General features: G+C 35.3%; 1 protein-coding gene across 2 annotated transcripts; it reads left to right on the plus strand.

Moving 5' to 3' along the window:
- The first annotated feature begins 6 nt into the window (after nt 1–6).
- On the plus strand, nt 7–16,380 carry LOC127876437 (F-box/WD repeat-containing protein 5-like). 2 transcript variants are annotated; one of them, XM_052421720.1, is made up of 8 exons: nt 7–54; nt 460–646; nt 1,075–1,247; nt 1,950–2,160; nt 2,956–3,116; nt 4,712–5,415; nt 7,583–7,816; nt 8,516–16,380. In XM_052421720.1, the coding sequence occupies exons 2-8, from the start codon at nt 475–477 to the stop codon at nt 8,757–8,759; spliced, it is 1,899 nt and encodes a 632-aa protein (XP_052277680.1). In that variant the 5' UTR covers nt 7–54; nt 460–474; the 3' UTR covers nt 8,760–16,380. The 2 variants fall into 2 exon arrangements, with proteins under 2 accessions (XP_052277680.1, XP_052277681.1); XM_052421721.1 differs by having other exon boundaries at nt 2,956–3,086.
- The last annotated feature ends 4,675 nt before the right edge of the window (nt 16,381–21,055 follow it).

A 21,055-nucleotide genomic window follows, 5' to 3' on the forward strand; every position in this document is an offset into this window, starting at 1 on the left:
ACAACAACAATATATACAACAACAACAAGCTAATTATTGTAAATTTGGACTTTAGTAAGTTTCTCCACTTTTGTTAATTAAAAGCATGTCCTCGGATGTTGGCTTATACGAATGGTGATTGAAAATAGTACTATGAAATAACTTCAATTCACTGAACTCAATCAGTTGGTCTAATAATTTTGATTTCACAAGTATATGTAAGTTATGTGTGTTTGTGTGAAATCAAAATGGTTTGGCATTCTGAATAAGATTGAAATATAAATAATAAAACGCATTTTTGGAATTGGAATAATCAATGACTAAACTGACTAAAAGGTGAAAGAATATGTCAATGTCTAGATTTTCTTGTCAAACTATGACTCTCTAGAGGTATTACTGTTTTGGTAAGAGGTATCTTACCAAAATCTATTCAAAATGTATGCAAATTAATTCCTTATAAATGTTTTCTTTTCTCTATAGTTTTGGCGATTCAGAATGCCAGACCTTTGGCAAGATGCTCTTCCTGACAGTTTGTTGCTGCACATATTTTCATTCATGGACAGTCATGACTTGGGTGTAGCAGCACAAGTGTGTCAAAAATGGTACCGTGTTGCCCTAGATGATGCACTATGGCATTCTTTGGCAAGATGGAAATGGAAAATTAAAGGTTTGTAAATAAAATAAAATGTTTAATGAAAGAGTTGTAATAGTTATAATGATTTTGTATAATAAAAAGTTTCATTGCTTGAATGAATTGAAATGTTATAATATATTGGAAGATATTTTAATTGTCTAAGCCAAAAACTTGGTTTGCAATGAATATAAGTAGTTTATCTCATAATTGGTAAACATAACATCAGTGACCAGCCATCTGGTTTGCCATTGACATAACCATACAATCTATACATTTGGAGGAATTTAAAGATTGTGAAACTATTGTACCCAACAATTTAGCTCACTCCTGGTAAGCTTATTTTAAGTTTACTATAAATTTAGTATAAACATGTTGACAAATGTTATAATTTTTAAATTTAAGTTTTACCAAAACAGTAGATGTAGTGTCTATTTAGCTAATGCTATTGCATGCTGTTGTAGGACCAAGGAAGCCAGGTACTGCAAGCTGGAGAGAGGAGGTAAAGCGAATGACATGGCATGTTCCGTCTGTATGCATGGCAACCATATGCCAACACAAGCATCAGGTGCTTGATGTGTCCTTCTCCAACAGAGGGGACCTGTTTTGTACCTCTTCAAAGGATGCACATGTTATAGTAAGGAATACAAATATTGTTGTTTTTAAGTTTTTACAAGGGGAAAATAAGCAGTTTGGTTCATGGTTTTATTCGCTTTCTTGTTAGACAATAATTATATCCCTGCTAACACTATTTGTTGGGTATTATCCTGTCGTTTGGTTGGGCGGTCTGTCATTTATATTGCACATGTTTGCCTGTCAAGGTGCTTATGTTGGTCTGTCACGCTGCTCATGTGTACCCGTACCTTGTTTTGCCAATTAGTCTCCTGATTGTCTACCTATCAATATGAAATGTTATACAAGTTCAAGACTTAATTTTGTGTATGATGCAATATTCTATGCAGAGTTATATGCCCTTGAACTATGGAAAATGTGATACTTTCAAGATTGAGCACGTGTAAATTGTATCGTGATTTTATCTCTCAGTTTTCAATGTAACTTTATAAATATATATTTGTTATACTATGAGTATTTGTGATATTCTTTGTCGAGTCCATTCCTTGCATAGTTGTGTGCCCTTAAACTTAGGTGAATTTCGGATACTAACATAATAATAGATGTGTTGTCTACCGGTCTTTCATTTTTCTGCTTATAGCCAACCAAGGAAATCAACACAAAATGATGTTCCATTAATAATAATAATTTTACAGTACATGAAAAAAGTTGTATGCAATTATGTCCATTATTTCTTATATATATATTTATATATAATTGCCCCCAGCTCTGGCAGATTGGTAACCCTTGCTCGCTGCTGGTGGATCGTAACATGAACCAGGGCTGCGTGCAGTGGGACCTGTGTCAGCTGTCTGCCTTCAACAGCTCGGACACGCTGCTGCTTGTGTGTGGCACAGAGCAGAACCTCCAGCTGTCAGAGGATTTTGACAATGCCTTGATTGTCACTGTTGGTGTCTGCACCATCTTTACTGTGCCAGGTAACATCCATTGGTGGAAGTGTCATTAATTAGGTGCTCAGCCAATACAGTGGGAAATTTGAACTTATAAATTTTGAAAATGCATAGAACTTAATACCATAAAATGTTGTTCTACACACAATTATTTATAATGGGCATCAAATTAAGAAAAAGAGGAAGAATGGGTTTGGGATTCAAAATAAGATTTATAAAATGTGCTGTAGAGCTTTAAAAAAAATTGTGTTGAGCACATAGAAATCATCACAATAATGTATTAGTATTCACAAAAGCTTCTTAGGGAAGACTAATAGTAAACTCCTCAAAATCAGATACATTTTTTTAATTCCTTCATGTGGAGATCATTTAGAAGTAATTCTTAGTTGTAGAAATTATCCCAAGCTTACATGTTTATTCGGGCAGTTTGCATTTCTGGTACCCAAGTAACAATTTTGAATTATACGATGCTTGTCGTTGGAAAGCTAGTTAAATGCATATACACTTACACAAATGTCATCCTTGGTCAGTCTGTCGAGTTCACACAGGCTAATGCAGTATGACAATATTGGTTTGTATGGTATTGCCTTTTTTAAGGAAATCCCTTATCAGCAACTATCCTCTGTGAACTGAAAGCTACATATATATTTCTATGTACATGTATATTCAGCCTGTATATACTGAACATTCTGTTTCAGGCAGAGTCATTACACACATTCTTTAAGACCCATTTTTGCGTGACATGCCTCAAACATTAGCATTAAGACTTGCCATGCTGGACATGTTATGTAGTGTATGTAGCGTCCTCTACTTCTATTTCAGAGATGAAGTATGTGTGCTCCGTGCGTCTAGAGCCGCCCACCCTTTTCAGTGCCTGGGTGACTGAGAACATGATCATTGGGGGTCTGCCTTGCCAAGACACAGAAGATACCACTCTTCTTATTGTCTATAAGGTAAAGCAACACAGACAGCTATATGCACAGGTACAATGCTAATTGAATTCAGACATCAAAATTTTTCATTCAATTGAAATCATCAGTGAAAGCAACTTAAAGAATTTGTATATTTAGCTAAAAAAGTGTGTTTTTCATACAAATTTGGTGATGCTTACTTAATTTTTGTTGTCTATCTGTCCATAAACAAAATCTTTTCTGATGTTAATGAAATAGTAAAAACATCCATATTTAAAACAGTCCATTTTTACATTCCCGACATTGAGTATTGTAGGGGTTGCTAACGAGGCCTACGATGTGGAAGCTGAGATTGGCTATGGAGGCATTATATGTTCAGTAGATAATTTTTTATGCCCCCGGATCAATTGATCAGGGGTTTATTGTTTTGGCCGGTCTGTCTGTCTGTCTGTCATTCACTGTGTCTGTCACAAAATTTAACCTTGGTTAAACTTTTGCAATTACTTTTGCTATATTGAAGATAGCAACTTGATATTTGGCATGCATGTGTATCTCGTGGAGCTGCACATTTAAGTGGTGAAAGGTCAAGGTCATCCTTCAAGTTCAAAGTTCAAAAAACAAATCCAAGGGAAGTAATAAGCTTTAAAGGGAGATAATTATCTGTACCTGCCGAATGAAAAAAAAATACTAGTAAATAAATCAAAGTGGCGCAGTAGGGGGCATTGTGTTTCTGACAAACACATCTCTTGTTCAATAAAGTAACAAACATGATTTTTCATTTGTGTTAGACATTTCACACCTGAAGTAAATGAATTTCATAATTCAATGTTTCATATTTGGATATGTTTCCAATTCTTAGTTGTTAGTACATTTATTTTGATAACTTAACAGTGAAAGACATCATTTTTTATTATAATTGTATAATTGTCAAAGTAAAAATTGTCAAAGTAAATTGGTGATGGGGGTATATATACTGGTATATATATATATATATATATATATATATATATATATATATATATATATATATATATATTGGATAAGTTGTGATGATAAGCATAACCCTCATACATTGATGTCATGGTCTAGCAAACTGTATGTGTTTCTAAAAACATATATATGTGGTGTATCAGAGAAATTCAAATTGCTACAGAATGATTGTTTAGCATTTAAGTTCCAGATAGTATGTTTGATACAAAGGGAATTTGGGTCATTTTCATCGGGTAATGCGTGTTGTGTAACACAAGTTTTAACCTGAACGATCAAATAAAAAGAAAACTTCTACAAACATTATCATATTCATATATTACTTATCTGAACAATTTTAAATCATTTTACCTTTTGTTTCTTGTTTTTGCTCAGAATTTCTCCTTTACCTGTGTCATTTGTGGCTATATTGTAAAAAAAGCTTTATTTTCACAATTGTCTGTAGACTAAATTATAAGTGATAATTTGAATGTTACAAATGGGTTGGTATTAAATTGTATTTAATGTTAAACTCTGTATTAATTTATACCTATTCCTTTTCAGCCAGAAATTTTATAATTTATTGTTTATTTGGAAGCCGCATTTTCATTCAGAAAAATACAACCTTAAACAACCAAGGTGTTCAAATACTATAATATGGGAAGTCAATAAAATCTGATTGTGTTTTCTTTTTGTTCAAGATTACAGAGGATATGGTTCAGTCCAGTGTCAGAGATATCTGCTGTCTTAAGTACATCCATTCGATACCATTTCTTAAGATCAGCGGCATACGATGGCACTTGATGAACCTTCTTGTTGCCCATGCAGGGTTGCCTAACAACCAGAAAGTTATTGCATCCCAATCTTCTTGTGATGCTGAAAGCAGTGTGCTAAAGTGTTTTACAAACTTCAAGGATGTTGATGCCAACATCAAGGATTTAGAAAGATTTGGTTCAGAAAGTTGTCAAATGATGGATAGTGAAAGTGTTCCTTTAGTGATGGATTCATATTCAGCAAGAGACCACAGTCAGGGGCAAGTTAACCCCATTTTGTCTGAAAGTCCTGATGACGGTCAAACTGACTTGTGCAATCCGATGAATCTGGAAAATGGTACTGATCAGCATCGGCATTACTTAATAACGGGTGTTGGAATTCATAAACAAATGAATTCTGATCAATTTGAAGATTTAATGGGTGCTTGGTCCAGTGATGTTAGTTTGAGACACTTTGTGATTTTTGTTTCTGGGCAACACGATGAAATTCATGTTCATGACGTCACTGATCTCCTGATGCAGCAGTTTGACGTCTGCAAGCGGCCTGCCAACAGACACGTGGACGCACCAGATCACGTTCTTCACTACAAGAACAGCTATATTACTGGCATAGCCTTGTCCAGAGACCATAGGTATTGTCTATTTATTTGGTTACACTTTATGATCCTACTGTTTTTGTTAACTTTTTATTCACCTAAAAAGAGGGCATATACACTGTCTGTCCAGCGGATAGGCTGCGTTTCCATCCAGATTTTCATTTCTGTTCTGTTACATTTAAAAGCTTCAGAAGATTTAAAATATCCCAGCCGAAAAAAAATCGGAGGGGATTTAGTAATTGGTCCCGTCTGTCCATCTGTGCGAGCGTCTGAAACTTTGTCAAGAGCATAATTCCAAATCTATTCAATGGATTTACTTTAAACTTTGAATATAAACAGATGGCAACTAGGAAAAGTGCAGTGACCAAGAACCATAACTCTATCTACCTTAGTTTTTGAATTATCTCCCCTTGTATATAATTTCAAAGTAACTTTTTGTCCAGAGAATAACTCTAAATCTACTGAAAGGATTTACTTGAAACTGAAAATATAAACAGTAGCAAGTAGGAGAAGTGCAGTGACTAGGAACCATAATTCTATCTACCTTAGTTTTTTAATTATCTCCCTTTATTTAATTTCACAGTAAATTTTTGTCCGGAGCATAACTCTAAATCTACTGAAGGGATTTACTTGAAACTTGAAATATAACAGATGGCAAGTAGGAGAAGTGCAGTGACTAAGAACCATAACTCTTTCTGCCATAGTTTTTGAATTATATCCCTTTATATATTTTTTTTATATCTATCTACCTTAGTTTTTGAATTATCTCCCTTTATTTAATTTCAAAGTAAATTTTTGTCGGGAGCATAACTGTAAATCTACTGAAGGGATTTACTTGAAACTACAAATATAAACAGATGGCAACTAGGAGAAGTGCAGTGAACATGAACCATAACTCTTTTGGCCATAGTTTTTTAATTATCTCCCTTTATATATATTTTTTTTATTTATATTTTATTTATTTATAATTTTGAATTATATTCAATTTAATTTCATAGTAAATATTTTAGCTTTTCAATTTTTAGCTCGGCTGTTTTCGGAGAAAACCCGAGGTATTGTCATAGCCAGCTTGTCGTGTCCGCCGTCCGTCTCAAGGTTTGTTAAGGTTTTGAACATTGGCTCTAAAATCAAAGTGCTTCAACGTACAATTTTGAAACTTCATATGTAGATGCACCTTGATGAGTTCTACTCGCCACACCCATTTTTGGGTCACTAGGTCAAAGGTCAAGGTCACTGTGACCTAAAAAAAAAAAAGTTCTGTCAAGCTTTCATTTATTCAAAACTGCACCCCCAGCCGAGCGTGGCACCTGTTATGCGGTGCTCTTGTTAATATTTCCCTTTATCTAATTTTACAATAATATTTTAATTTGAACACTGAAGTATTCACTGTAAAATGAATAGATGAATTTAAGGAAAAATACAGTGATCAAGAATAGTAACTGTTTATAGTCTTCCTTTGCAATTACCTCCCTTTCTTTCATGTCTAATTTCATAGTAAATATTTCAGCTTTTCAATTTTTAATATCTCCCTTTATCTAATTTTACAATAATATTTTAATTTGAACACTGAAGTATTCACTGTAAAATGAATAGATGAGTTTAAGGAAAAATGCAGTGATCAAGAACAGTAACTGTTTATAGTCTTCTTTTGCAATTAAGTCCCTTTCTTTCACGTCCATATATTTTATTCTTTACAGCATAACTCCAACACTATATAACCAATTGATCATTGAAATATAAATAGATAACACAGGTGCCATTTGTTACAAATATTATTCTTCTCTCTAAAACAAATGTTGTCATACAAGCAAACACATTTGGCGGGGATTTGGCACTACTGTGACAAGCTCGTTTTACTTAAAATTGTCATTGCACATGAGTTGATGATGTCATCATGTGTCATGTATACCTTCCATTCTTCATAGTGAAAGGTCATGGTCACAATTAGTTGTCAGTTGTATTTTAGTACAGTTTTCACATATTAAAATTTCCATTTTGCTACATAATGTGTCATGTACAACTCCAATGTTTTTTTGTAAAAGGTCAAGATCAATGTTTCCACTCCTCATTTTTTATGGTAATAATCCGGCTTTTTAACTGTATGAAACTCCTACATAGTACTATGAAATATGTTTATTTAATAAACATTTACTCATTAATCAACAACTGGGCCCTTTATTCGAATGTTCATGTCCACTTCCAGACTGCTATACGTGAACTTACGGGAGTGGGATCCAGACAACCCACTCAACCAGCCTGTAGATGGCGAGGAGCTGGCTGCATTTGAGGTTAAGTACAACCAGTATTTGAAACTTGGTTGTGTGGATCTGGCAACAATGAGCAAAATTGAGGGTGTCATGTACAAGGGTCACATTGGCTACTCTGGTTTTCCGGCCTGGTATATTTGCCTGGATGTCAGTAACAATTTCGTGGCAAGGTAATTTAATAGTTCTAGGATACCTCAATCCAGCTAGTTTTTAGGCGGTAGGTGGTAGCCTCCATCTTATAAATGAAAGATTACCGGTAGTTACAATAAATACAAGTACTTCAAACAAATAATTTTCCTATTCACAGTTGATTCTCCCATTTGAGGCATTATCTGCATGCACTGCGCATGTGAAAAATAGTTTTTTTAGAAATTTATGGATTCTAAATTGTCTTCAAGGTTCTGAACACGTACATTTTGTGTTGGTTATAAGTTTTGGTGGTTATTAATGAATTTAACATGGTATTTTAACCAGTTAGGCCTCCTACTGGGAGAACTGGGCTAAATGCATGTGTGTAAAGTGTAGTCCCAACTGCAGTTAGACATAAAAAGCCTATTAAAGCTGAAAGTGTCATCCCTGATTAGCCTGTGCAGATTGCTAGCATTAACCCTTTGAGCGCTGGAACCGGATTTTGAAGGCCTTTGCAAACAGTTTGATCCAGATGAGACGCCACAGCATGTGGCGTCTCATCAGGATCCAAACTGTTTGCTATTCTGATAGTATTCTTTGACAAAAATTTTAAGAAAATGCTAATTTAAGAAATTCAGCAGACAACATTTTAGCAGACGACAAATTTCCCAGCATGCAAAGGGTTAAGCTCTGTTTTCTCAGAGCAAGGCTCATTTGATCTATGCATGTATCCTATTCAGCTGCAGTGAAGACAACCATGTGTACATCTATGACCGCCACTACCAGCACCTGCTGCAGAGGTTGGCCCACGGTGAACACCCACCCTGTGACAGTGAGAGCGAACCGGAAACCACGGTAACAAATGGCGTTGCGTTTTCCCCAGTTGATGAAGAGACGTGCATCAGTGTGTGTGACGGGAAGCTCATCAAAGTGTGGCAATCTAAAAATAGACAGCAATTGGAAATTTGTCAACAGCATTTTTAGCTCGACTATTATATATGAAATATATATAGTGGAGCTATCCTACTCACCCCGGCGTCGGCGTGAGCGTGCAAATGTTAAAGTTTGTGTACCACCCCAAATATTTCCTATGTCCCTTGACATATTGCTTTAATTTTTTTTTCATACTTCTTTACCAACATGACCCCAACCTATAAACAAGAGCAGACAACTGTTTCAAGCATTTTGTAAGAATTATGGCCCTTTTTCCATTTAGAATATGCATATTATTGATAAATCTATGTTAAAGTTTAAGTACCACCTCAAATATTGTCAATGTCCCTTGACATATTGCTTTCATATTTTGCAAACTTCTTTACCAACATGACCCCAATCTATAAACAAGAGCAGACAACTTATCAAGCATTTTGTAAGAATTATGGCCCTTTTTGTCTTAGTAACTGAATATTTTGTTAAATTTTGTGTTTAGATCCACTTAACTTCTAAAGTACATGTATCAAAGCTATTGCTTTCAAACTTCAAATATTTTCTTACTATCATTAGTGTACTGTACCTGGCAAGTTCAATTTGACCTTGACATTTGGATGACCTTGACTCTCAAGGTCAAGAGAATAGATTTTTGTTAAATTGCCATAACTTCTTTATTTATGATCAGATTTTATTAATACTTTGACAAAACAACACTTACCTGAATACCACAATGGATTCTACCCAAACAATACCCCACGCCCCAACCCAGAATCCCTGCACCCCCCCAAATTGTTTTATATATATTTTTTCCTTTTTTTATTTTGAAAGATCGTCTAATAAATGACCCTACCCCACATTATACCCCCCTCTCACCCTCCCCCCTACCCAACCCAAAAACAATATGTTTTTCTTTGAAACATGGTTAAAAGCTAACAAACAAATATTTATTTACTTTATTTTTGAAGGACTGTCCAAACTTCCCACCCAAGTTATTGCTATCAAACTTAAAATAAATGTAATTAGTTTTTTTTATGTCTTTACAAATGTTCAATAGATTGTGGAAAATATACCTGAACTATTACCTTGACCTCATTGAATAATTTGAACAATTTCCACATGATGGCTTCCGTTATACAGTCAAGCACTCGAATAGTCGAGCGCGCTGTCCTCTGACAGCTTTTGTTCTTAGTTGATCCTACTTGGATGTTATGAGGCTTTTACTGTGTTCTATATTTGATATTAAATTTAGTGTAGTGGGCTAGATAGTTACTTAATTTTAATTAAAATTTACACCAGTGACAAAACCAGAATGTCTGCCAAAATAATGTGCAAGAAATTCACTAAATTAAACTCATGTTTATTGATGCAATATTAGAGAGCATATGTTCACAATTGTTTTTTATCGTTGTTGACTCTTTTGTTATGGATTTTTGGCTAGTATTTAAGCCAAAGCACTGCTGGCACACTGCTGTTATCCAACTCATGGTGTTCCTGGGTAAGCTGGTTAACCCTTTTGTCCATAAGACGCAAAGTGAAAATGGCTTTTGCAACCAGCATAAAACTACAACAGCCTGCGAGTCACTCGCAGTCTGTTCGGGTTGTGTGCTGTTTGCTGCTCATCAGTATCTCAGGGTAGGAAATGAAGCCTTTAAAACTTGAATTTAGTAAGAAAGGTATTTAAGTAAATTTAACGTTCTATGGGACTACACATGCGTCAAAATATGTATCTAAGTGTTAAAGGGTTAACCAGTTATAAGAAACATACTCCAATCAGAGGTAGTGGTAGAATGTTGGAAGAACAGTTGATTTTGCACACAATAATTATATAACTTATAAAAGGCCATATTTATGGTAACTTGTGCTCGATTGGTCATTGTCGGCTCGGGTACTACTTACATGTACCCCAGGTACTCTAAAGTATTCTTACATGTACCCTGGGTACGGTAAATATACTAAAACGTACCCAGGAAATTTAACGTTAAATTGGTCGTTGTCAGCTTATTTTTTTTAGCACACCTGATTGCTCAGGTGAGCTTTTGTGACCGGTCTTTGTCCGTCATATGTCCGTCCAATAACATTTGCTCGTTAACACTCTAGAGACCACATTTCTTGTGCCGGGTCAAAAACTAGGTAAAAAAAAAGAAAAACTTTGTCAAAATGTTTGTCTTAATGATATCTTGGTTGAGTTAAAAAGTGGTTCCGATCCGTTGAAAAACATGGTCGCCAGTGGGCGGGGCAGTTTTCCTTACTTTGCTATAGAGAAACCTTGTAAACACTCTAGAAGTCACAATTTTTGGCTCAATCATCATGAAAGTTGGTCAAAACATTGTTTTAATTGATGTCTCGGACGAGTTCAAAAATGGTCGAGATCGGTGAAAAAAAAATGGCCGCCAGTGGGTGGGGCATTTTTCTCTATATGTATATAGTGGCAGTTTTCCCTATTTGGCTAAACAGAAACCTTGTTAACACTCTAGAAGTCAAAATTTTTGCCCAATCATCATGAAAGTTGGTCAAAACATTGGTTTTATTGATATCTCGGACGAGTTTGAAATGGTCGGGATCGGTAAAAAAACATGGCCGCCAGTGGGCGGTGCATTTTTCTCTATATGTATATAGTTAAAACATGTGAACACAGTAGGAGTCACATTTTTGGCCCAATTTTCATGAAATTTGCTCAAAACATTTGTTTCCTTGATACATGAGTTGAGTTCAAAAATGGTTCCAGTCAGTTGAATAACATGGCTGCTGGGAGGGGGGCAGTTTTCTCATTATGCCCCCCCCCCCCCCCCCCTTTCGAAGAAGAGGGGGTATATTGTTTTGCTCATGTCAGTCCGTCCGTCCACCAGATGGTTTCCAGATGATAACTCAAGAGCGCTTATGCCAAGGATCATGAAACTTCATAGGTACATTGATCATGACTCGCAGATGACCCCTATTGATTTTCAGGTCACTAGGTCAAAGGTCATGGTCACAATGACCCGAAATAGTTTAATGGTTTCCGGATAATAACTCAAGAACACTTATGCCTAGGATCATGAAACTTCATAAATACATTGATCATGACTCGCAGATGACCCTTATTGATTTTCAGGTCACTTGGTCAAAGGTCAAGGTCACGGTGACCCAAAGCAGAAAAATGGTTTCCGGATGATAACTCAAGAACGCTTATGCCTAGGATCATGAAACTTCATAGATACATTTATCATGACTTGAGATAACTCCTTTTGATTTTCAGGTCACTAGGTCAAAGGTCAAGGTCACGATGACCCGAAATAGTAAAATTGTTTCCGGATGATAACTCAAGAACGCTTAGGCCTAGGATCATGAAACTTCATAGGTACATTGATCATAAGTCGTAGATGACCCCTATTGATTTTCAGGTCACTAGGTCAAAGGTCAAGGTCACGATGACCCGAAATAGTAAAATGGTTTTCGGATGATAACTCAAGAACGCTTAGGCCTAGGATCATGAAACTTCATAGGTACATTGATCATGACTCGTAGATGACCCCTATCGATTTTCGGGTCACTAGGTCAAAGGTCAAGGTCACGGTGACCTGAAATAGTAAAATGGTTTCCAGATGATAACTCAAAAACGCTTATGCCTAGGATCATGAAACTTCATAGGTACATTGATCATGACTCTAAGATGACCCCTAATGATTTTCAGGTCAAGGTCACGGTGAACTGTAATAGTAAAATAGTTTCTAGATGATGACTCAAGAACGCTTATGCCTAGGATCATGAAACTTCATTGGTACAATGATCATGACTCGCAGATGACCCCTATTGATTTTCAGGTCACTAGGTCAAAGGTCAAGGTCACGGTCAATTGAAATAGTAAAATGTTTTCTGGATGATAACTCAAGAACGCTTATGCCTAGGTTCATGAATCTTCATAGGTTTATTGATCATTACTCGCAGATGACCCCTATTGATTATCAGGTCACTAGGTCAAAGGTCACAGTGCCAAAAAACGTATTCACACAATGGCTGTCAAGGTCACGGTGACTCAACTTAGAAAAATGGTTTCCGGATGATAACTCAAGAATGCTTACGCCTAGGGTCATGAAACTTCATAGGTACATTGATCATGACTCGCAGATGAAATAATGATGAAACTTAACCAGGATGTCTGTCTTGACGATATTTAGGTCAAGTTTGACATTTGGTAAAGATTGAACGAATTGACTCCTCTCAGGTGAGCGAACTAGGGCCATCTTGGCCCTCTTGTTAAATTAATTATATTCACATTTATGTCATTTTTCTGTAAAAGGGCCTTTATATTATCGAAATTCGTACTCAAAAAACATGTTGATGCAGTTTTTTTCTAAAGAGAAGTTTGTTTAAGATTATCGGTAGCGCGTTTTACGGCATCGGATTTTGGGCGTGACTACAACTTGGGTACAGTCTAATATCGACCGGGTACGATTAAGTATATTTGCTGTACCTGGGGTACATGTAAGTATACTTAAGAGTACCCGGGGAACATGTTAGTAGTACCTGAGCCAACAATGACCAATTGATCTTTAGCTATAGTTAATAATTAAACACCTGCTGTTAATATTCACAAATCCACAAATTATATCTTGTTTTCATAAGGCTCACCCATATGCTTTGTTGACATTATTAAAGTGTTAATTTACTGCAGTGTGGCTTAAGGCCAAACATGTCTGCTACAGTTGTGTTAATACAATATTATCGAGCCATGCTCTGGGAAAATGGGACTTAATTCATGTGCGTTAACCCTTTGCATGCTGGGAAATTTTTCGTCTGCTAAAATGTTGTCTGCTGAAATTCTTAAATTAGCATTTTCTTAGATTTTTTTCAAAGAATACTATCAGAACAGCAAACAGTTTGGATCCAGATGAGATGCCATGTTCTGTGGCGTCTCATCTGGATCCAAACTGTTTGCAAAGGCCTTCAAAATTCGGTTCCAGCACTGAAAGGGTTAAGTATCATCCAAGATTAGCCAGCGCAGTCTACACAGACTCATCAGAGACTAAACTGGATTTAAGCTTAAAAGAGACTCCCTTTTAACAAAAAAGACAATAAAAGTGGAAAGTGTTTTCTAATTAGTCTATACAGACCTGACACTTTACGCACATGCATTAGACCATTTTTCCCAGAGGGATTGCTTCCTATTTGCCTCATTTAAATTGTATACAAAGTGATGTAAATATTGGATGAGGCTGTCTAGAGAAAGAGCAGTGTGTATGCTCTAAAAGCCGTTATTGGTGCAATTCTGTGGTACTGTAAGTGAACATACCCGGTTACCTACTCAATAGTTAGTTGTTTTGTAGTTTTTATGTCATATATTGTATGATTATTTTTATTAAATTCTATTCTTTCATTTATTGTTACCTCTTTGTTAGTTTATCTTGTATTCATTTCAAATATATTTTGTGCTAAAATATAGATATTTTTTATAAAGCTTAAAGTGACTAAATAATCCTTAAATAGGAAAAGAATCCTTAGATAGAGTTGTTCAAAGTCATGATATTCTGATTTTCTTATTGGTGTGAAAGCCTTCTACTATCAGTTATCTTTTATACACTGGTTGTCTGTTTCGGTGATGTCTATATCAGTTTACACAGTCACGTGCATGCTTTTTATGAGACATTGTGTTTGAGATTACTTTACAATCTGATTTCATCCCCTTTAAAATGCTAATTATTGTCAGTTCATAGCAGCCTGCATGCAGAAAGCTTGATATGACAGTTATAATGGTCGAATGTATGTGTGTGTGAGCGTGTGTGTTTCCAAGCTTTTCTGGACTTAAACTTTAACATTCATCCTGCAAAATTGCAGCTAGGGCAAAAGTCGAGGTCACGCTTAAGGCCAAAGGTCAAACATCTACATGGTACAAGTTGTTTAATAATTACAAGAATTTGTAAGCTGAAGTCTTGATAGCTACCATAACTTAATTTGTGTATTCTATAACCACAGTTTGTTTTATTAAGAGAATGCCAGACTGTGGTCATGTACAAGAAATTTCAAGAGTGCTGTTCTGAGACATTTCATGTTTGAAGTGCTTGTAATCTTTGAGTGATAACAAAATGCTTACTCCATGCAATATTGTAGAATTTATTTTACCTTCATTTGTCTATATTGTTTACAGGGTTTTTACTCCTAATGCAATTTTTAGATAAACAGGGAAGTTTTTATTTAAGTTCATATCCCTGTACAGTGAGGGTTCTTTTATTAATATTTGTATCCATGTTATGGCTTGTTTACTTATGTATGTTTCTGTCAAATGTCAAATTTAGCATTACCAATGTTATATAATGTTACTTTGAGTCTAGTGCGACAGTTGGACCTCTCTGATCTTGTCCGAGACGATAACCTGACAAATCTTGTTAATAAATGTATCATTGAACAATGAACCAAGAAAACTTCCATGTCCAGTATTAGTCTGTGTAACACACATTTCCAACGTTATATGTCACCCAAAGTTTCAACTTTATATTCTCCCACAGTTTCAACGTTATATGTCATGCACAATTTATATGTTACCTGTCACATATATTGTAAAAGATGCTTTTCAGGCACATTGTAAACAGTTTTTGTTAGTAAATGTTAATGTGTTAGATGGCCAGTGAATTATTACACTCACATATGTATACATAATCTTGTAATATTAACATAACTTATTTCTATTCATTGACGGTCAAGTGTATAGGCAAAGATCTATAAAGAAACATGTTTATTTATAGATCTTCGGTCAAGGTACTAGTAATAGCCTTTTCTGAGAATAGCTGTTGTTTTAACCCATTTTGTAATTGTTTTCATTGGTATATTTCATCTAGGGACTTAAAAAGAAAACAGATGGCATGTTTTTCATTCTTTACTAGTCAAAATTTATGATCTACCGGTAATACATGTCATAGCAAGCAAGTTTTCTTTAGTGTTTAGATATGTTTCACGTACTGAACTAATGACTTTGTTTGCTACTTATCCAAGTCATATTACATATTTATGCTAGCATCAAGCATAAAATTGCAGTTAGGTTAATGTCTGTTAATTTTTTAATTTAAAGCAACGTATTGCAAGCTTTTTTAAGCCTTGATTCTAAAATAATTGATAAAACAAAGTAAGCCAATAAACAATTAGTAGGCTGAAACTTTTGATAGTTTTATTGTATATTCACATGTTTGAATAATAGTAATGATAATACTTGTTCAATCCTCTCCCCTTATAATTATTAACATTTACATGTATTTTCATATGTTTAATAATAATAATAATAATAATAATAATAATAATAATAGTAACTGTTATACAACTAATAATAATTATTATAATAATCTTCTCTGCTTGCTTTTCTTAACATTTACATTTTTATTCTCATGTTTGATTAATAATAATTACAACATTTATAATAATAATAATAATAATAATAACATTAATATTAATAATAATTATAATAATTTATCTTGTAGCACAAACAGTGTTCACTTGCTTTTTGCCTTTAATCTACTTTTTAAATTGTACAGATTTCTGGTGATAATAAAATGATAACATTATGTTATATTATTGATTTATATATCAAATATCCATAGTTATATTATTGATTTATATATCAAATATCCATAGTAAGAGCTTAGTATATTCAGAATTGTGCATTCTTTATTTTTATTAAAATGAATTAAACAATAAATCACATTTTGCATCATCAAGTTTTGTCTTTTTCATTTAAAAAAAATGAAGCTGTGCAGCCTGCAAAGGCTAATCAGGGATGACTTTAAAGGGGCCTTGTCACGTTTTGGTAAATTGACAAAATTGAAAAAAATTGGTTCGGAGTTGCAAATTTTTGTTGCAGTTTTGATATTTGTGAGGAAACAGTAATACTGAACAGTTAGCATGCTCTAAAATATCCATTATATGCATTGTTTGATGATATAAAAAACCTGAAAATTATAAAGCGTTGCAATGCGAAACAATTTAATAATTTGGAGAGTTCTGTTATTGTCGTTATATTTTGTGATACTAATGGGATTGCTTATATAAAGTATAAAATACATCACTCATTGTATGAGCACGGATAGCGGAGTGGTCTAAGCGATAGACTTTTACTCCAGGGGTCAGTGGTTTGAGCCCAGTTATGTGTTACTTTTTTTTCTTTTTTTAATGTTATTCTTGTTTTTACTGTAGCTTTTTAGATCCAACGTTTACATTTATCAACATAAAGCATTTATAGACAAGCTTCAATACATGTCAAAATCTGTGAAAAGGCCCCTTTAACAAACATGCATTAAGTCCATTTTTTCCAGAACGCGGCCCAACAGTAAACATGTTATAGCTGGACATTGAAGCTGTACGGAATTTCACAATTCTTCTCAATATTTTGAGTATAATAACAGAAATGTGCACATTGTTAGATAATTATTCATAAGTCTTTTAAGAATGACATGTTGTCAGTTTGTGTGGTTTTGATGATTTGATGAATTGATGTCAAGAAATGTATTTTTAAATTAAATCTACTTGGTAGATGTCGTGAGCCTCTGCACTCTGAATCTGAATTAATTATATGAATTAATTGAATTATATGTATCTGAATTAATGAATTAATTATATGAATTAATTGAATTATATGTATCTGAATTAATTAATAAATTATATGAATTAATTGAATTATATGTATCTGAATTAATTATATGTATTAATTGAATTCTCTGTATATGAATCAATTATATGAATTAATTGAATTATATGTATCTGAATTAATTAATGAATTAATTGAATTATATGTATCTGAATTAATGAATTAATTATATGAATTAATGGAATTATTTGTATCTGAGTTAATGAATTAATTATATGAATTAATTTAATTATATGTATCGCCGCCATTGCTGACTTTACGTCTTCAGTGTTTGGTTCAGGTTTCGACTGTGTTCTTTTCATAGTCATACAATAATGTCTTGACAATAATAGCAATATAATTCTGCCATTCTGGGTATTTGTATGACCTTTTTTTGTAAAAGATGAAGTCAAAAGGCCCCGTGTCGCTCACCTTAAACCCAAATAAAATGAACAGTTTTGATCCTTTTTCAAGAACCATTTCAGAACGTGGCTAAGATATTATCAGAACATATATTATTATCAAGTGTTCTCAGTTTACTTGACTCAATGACCTGCATGTAGTTTTTTTAATAGCTCACCTGATTGCTCAGGTGAGCTTTTGTAACCGGTCTTTGTCCGTCGTCTGTCCGTCCATCCACATTTGTTCGTAAACACTCTAGAGGTCACATTTATTGTCCGATCTTCATGAAACTTGGTCAGAAGCTTCGTCCCAATGAAATCTCGGTCGAGTTTGAAACTGGGTCGTGCCGGGTAAAAAACTAGGTCACTGGGTCAAAAAAAAGAAAAACCTTGTAAACACTGTAGAAGTCACATTTCATGCCCAATCTTCATGAAACTTTGTCAAAATGTTTGTCTTAATGATATGTTGGTTGAGCTCAAAAGTGGTTCCGGCCTGTTGAAAAACATGGCCGCCAGTGGGCGGGGCAGTTTTCCTTATTTCGCTATAGAGAAACCATGTAATCACACTAGAAGTCACAATTTTTGCCCAATCATCATGAAAGTTGGACTAAACATTGGTTTTATTGATATCTCGGATGAGTTTGAAAATGGTCTAGATTGGTGAAAAACATGGCCGCCAGTGGGCGGGGCATTTTTCTCTATTTGTATATAGTGAAAACATGTGAACACTCTAGAAGTCACATTTTTGGCCCAATTTTCATGAAATTTGGTCAGAACATTTGTTTCCTTGGTACGAGAGTTGAGTTAAAAAATGGTTCTGGTCAGTTGAGTAACATGGCTGCTGGGGGGGGGTAGTTTTCTTATATTTATATAGTAAAAAAAGCTTGTGAACACTGTAGAAGTCACATTGTTTGCCCAATCATCATGAAATTTGGTGAAATGATTGGTTTTATATATATATCAGATGAGTTCGCAAATGGTCCCGATCGGTGAAAAAACATGGCCGCCAGGGGGGGTGCAGTTTTCCTTATGTGACTAGAGAGATACCTTGTGATCGAACACTATAGAAGTCTCATTTTTTGCCTAATCATCGTGAAACTTGGTCAATACATTGGTTTTATTGATTTCTCGGACAAGTTGGAAAATGGTCCAGATTGGTGAAAAACATGGCCGCCAGTGGGCGGGGCATTTTTCTCTATATGTATATAGTGAAAACATGTGAACACTCTAGAAGTGTGAAACACACTTTTAAGCTCACCTGATTGCTCAGGTGAGGTTTTAGAATTGGTCTTTGTCTGCCGTCCGTTCGTCCACATTTGGTTTGTAAACACTCTAGCATTCACACTTCTCAAGCATTCTTTATGAAAGTTGCTGAACGATCTCAGTCAAGTTTGATAATGAACAAAATCACATAATCAATGCCATAATTATTGCCCTTAGATTTCCAAAATTTTCATTATATTATACAAAATCCTTATAAACACTAGAGGTCACAATTTTGTTTCAGATTTTATGAATCTTGGTCAAAATACACATGTATTTATTTTTGTAAGCAAAGTTTGATGTTTGGTATGGGGGGTCAACTCAAAATATAGGTCACCAGGTAAAATCTTACAAAAACAAAAACACTCCATACGCCAGAGTTTTGGTTCAATAATGATGAAACTTGACCAGGATGTTTGTCTGGACTATATCTAGGTCAAGTTTGACGTTTGGTAAAGATTAAATGAACAACTCCTCTCAGGTGAGCAAAATAGGGCCATCTTGGCCCTCTTGTATCATGTGTGTCGTGGTTTTGAACTTTTTTTTAAATATGCCATAATGGTGTGATCTCACTTGATCCAGTTTCAAACTAAGCGGAGATATCATTGGGATCAATGTGGCCTTAAGAATGTGCATAGGCTTTTTCTTTAATATTACTTCTTGACATAGTGTTTCACCCCATGTGACACAGTTGCAAACTCAGTTTAGATATCATTAGGACATATTCTCTGACTATGTTGCATGAACATTGGGTAATAAATAATGCCTCTTGAGTGTTTACAAGCATTTTCTCCAATTTTTCCCTTGTAACCCAGTTTTTTACCAAACGTGAACCAGTTACGTAACATCCGAGATATAATCTATCTTCTGACAAAGTTTCATGTAGTATTAACTATAAAATGTTCATAAGCTTTCTCTTTAATTTTAAATGTGAACTATATTTTTACCCCCACATATCATCATCATAATCATCATCATCATCATCATCAATCCCTTGACCGGTTGGCCTTTGGGGGAAATGAGTGACATTGATATAAAATCCTCCTCCAGTGAGGTCTGTTGTGTGTTGCTAAGAGTACCTGTAATTCATCCATGGGAAGGAATGTCCACTCTTTCACATTGGCCATCAGCTTTTCTTCTGACGGCCTTGACGTCGACCTCCCTTTAGCGTGCCCTGAAGAACAGTCTTACACAGAGAGGAGTGCCTGGCAACATGTCCACAACAGAGAGGAGTGCCTGGCAACATGTCCACAACAAGCCAGCTTTTGTCATTTGACGGTCGCCAGTAGGGGCTTTTGTGGACCAACAAGTGTTGCAGTCATATTCTGGATGTACTCGTTGGTCTTGTTCTCCATGTAGGAGATGCAAAGCAGTATTCGGAGACATTTATGTTCAAATGCCTGTATCCTGCGTTCTGTGTCCACATGAAGGGTCCAGGTCTCGCAGTCAAAGAGTAGGATGGAGACTACGAGGGATTTGTAGAGCCTGTACTTGGTGGGGAAGCTGATGGAACTGGTTGTCAACAACCTACTTAGTCTGGCCATCGCTGTCATTGCCATGGCAATTCTTATTCCGACCTCAGGGGTACTGGTTCCATCATTGGACAGGTTGGCACCCAAGTATGTGCAGCTGGTCACTTCTTCTAGCTTCATATCGTTCATGGTGCACTGGTCTGGGTCATGTTTACCATGATCTTCAATTCCTCCATGCTGACCTCCATCCTGTATGCTCATGCACTTTTATAATCTGTGGGTGAGATCTTAAAGTTCACTGCTGTAGTCACCCACGAGGCCAATGGCATCCGCGAATCTCAAGTTGGAGATGGGTCTTCCAGCGAGATAGAGGTGTGACGGTCTCAATGACCGTCTCCTGCATTATCTTCTCAAAGAAAAGGTTGAACAGGATGGGAGAGAGCAGACAACCCTGACGGACACCCACTGATGTCCTGAAAAGTCCCCCTTCTTTTCGTTGAGAAATACTGCCCTGTTGGTGTTCTTAGAGTTCTTGAATGACGTGCACCAGTCCTTCATCAATGTTGATTCATCTCATAACATGCCATGTGCCCTCTTGCCACATGCGGTCAAAAGCTTTCTTAAAGTCAA

Source organism: Dreissena polymorpha, chromosome 4, assembly GCF_020536995.1.
Source record: "Dreissena polymorpha isolate Duluth1 chromosome 4, UMN_Dpol_1.0, whole genome shotgun sequence".
Classification (NCBI taxonomy): Eukaryota; Metazoa; Mollusca; class Bivalvia; order Myida; family Dreissenidae; genus Dreissena; species Dreissena polymorpha.

Coding starts and splice junctions, on each gene's coding strand:
- LOC127876437 (XM_052421720.1), top strand. CDS start 475: ATGCCAGACCTTTGGCAAGATGCTCTTCCTGACAGTTTGTTGCTGCAC. Junction 647..1,074: donor ATGGAAATGGAAAATTAAAG/GTTTGTAAATAA, acceptor ATGCTGTTGTAG/GACCAAGGAAGCCAGGTACT. Junction 2,161..2,955: donor CACCATCTTTACTGTGCCAG/GTAACATCCATT, acceptor CTTCTATTTCAG/AGATGAAGTATGTGTGCTCC.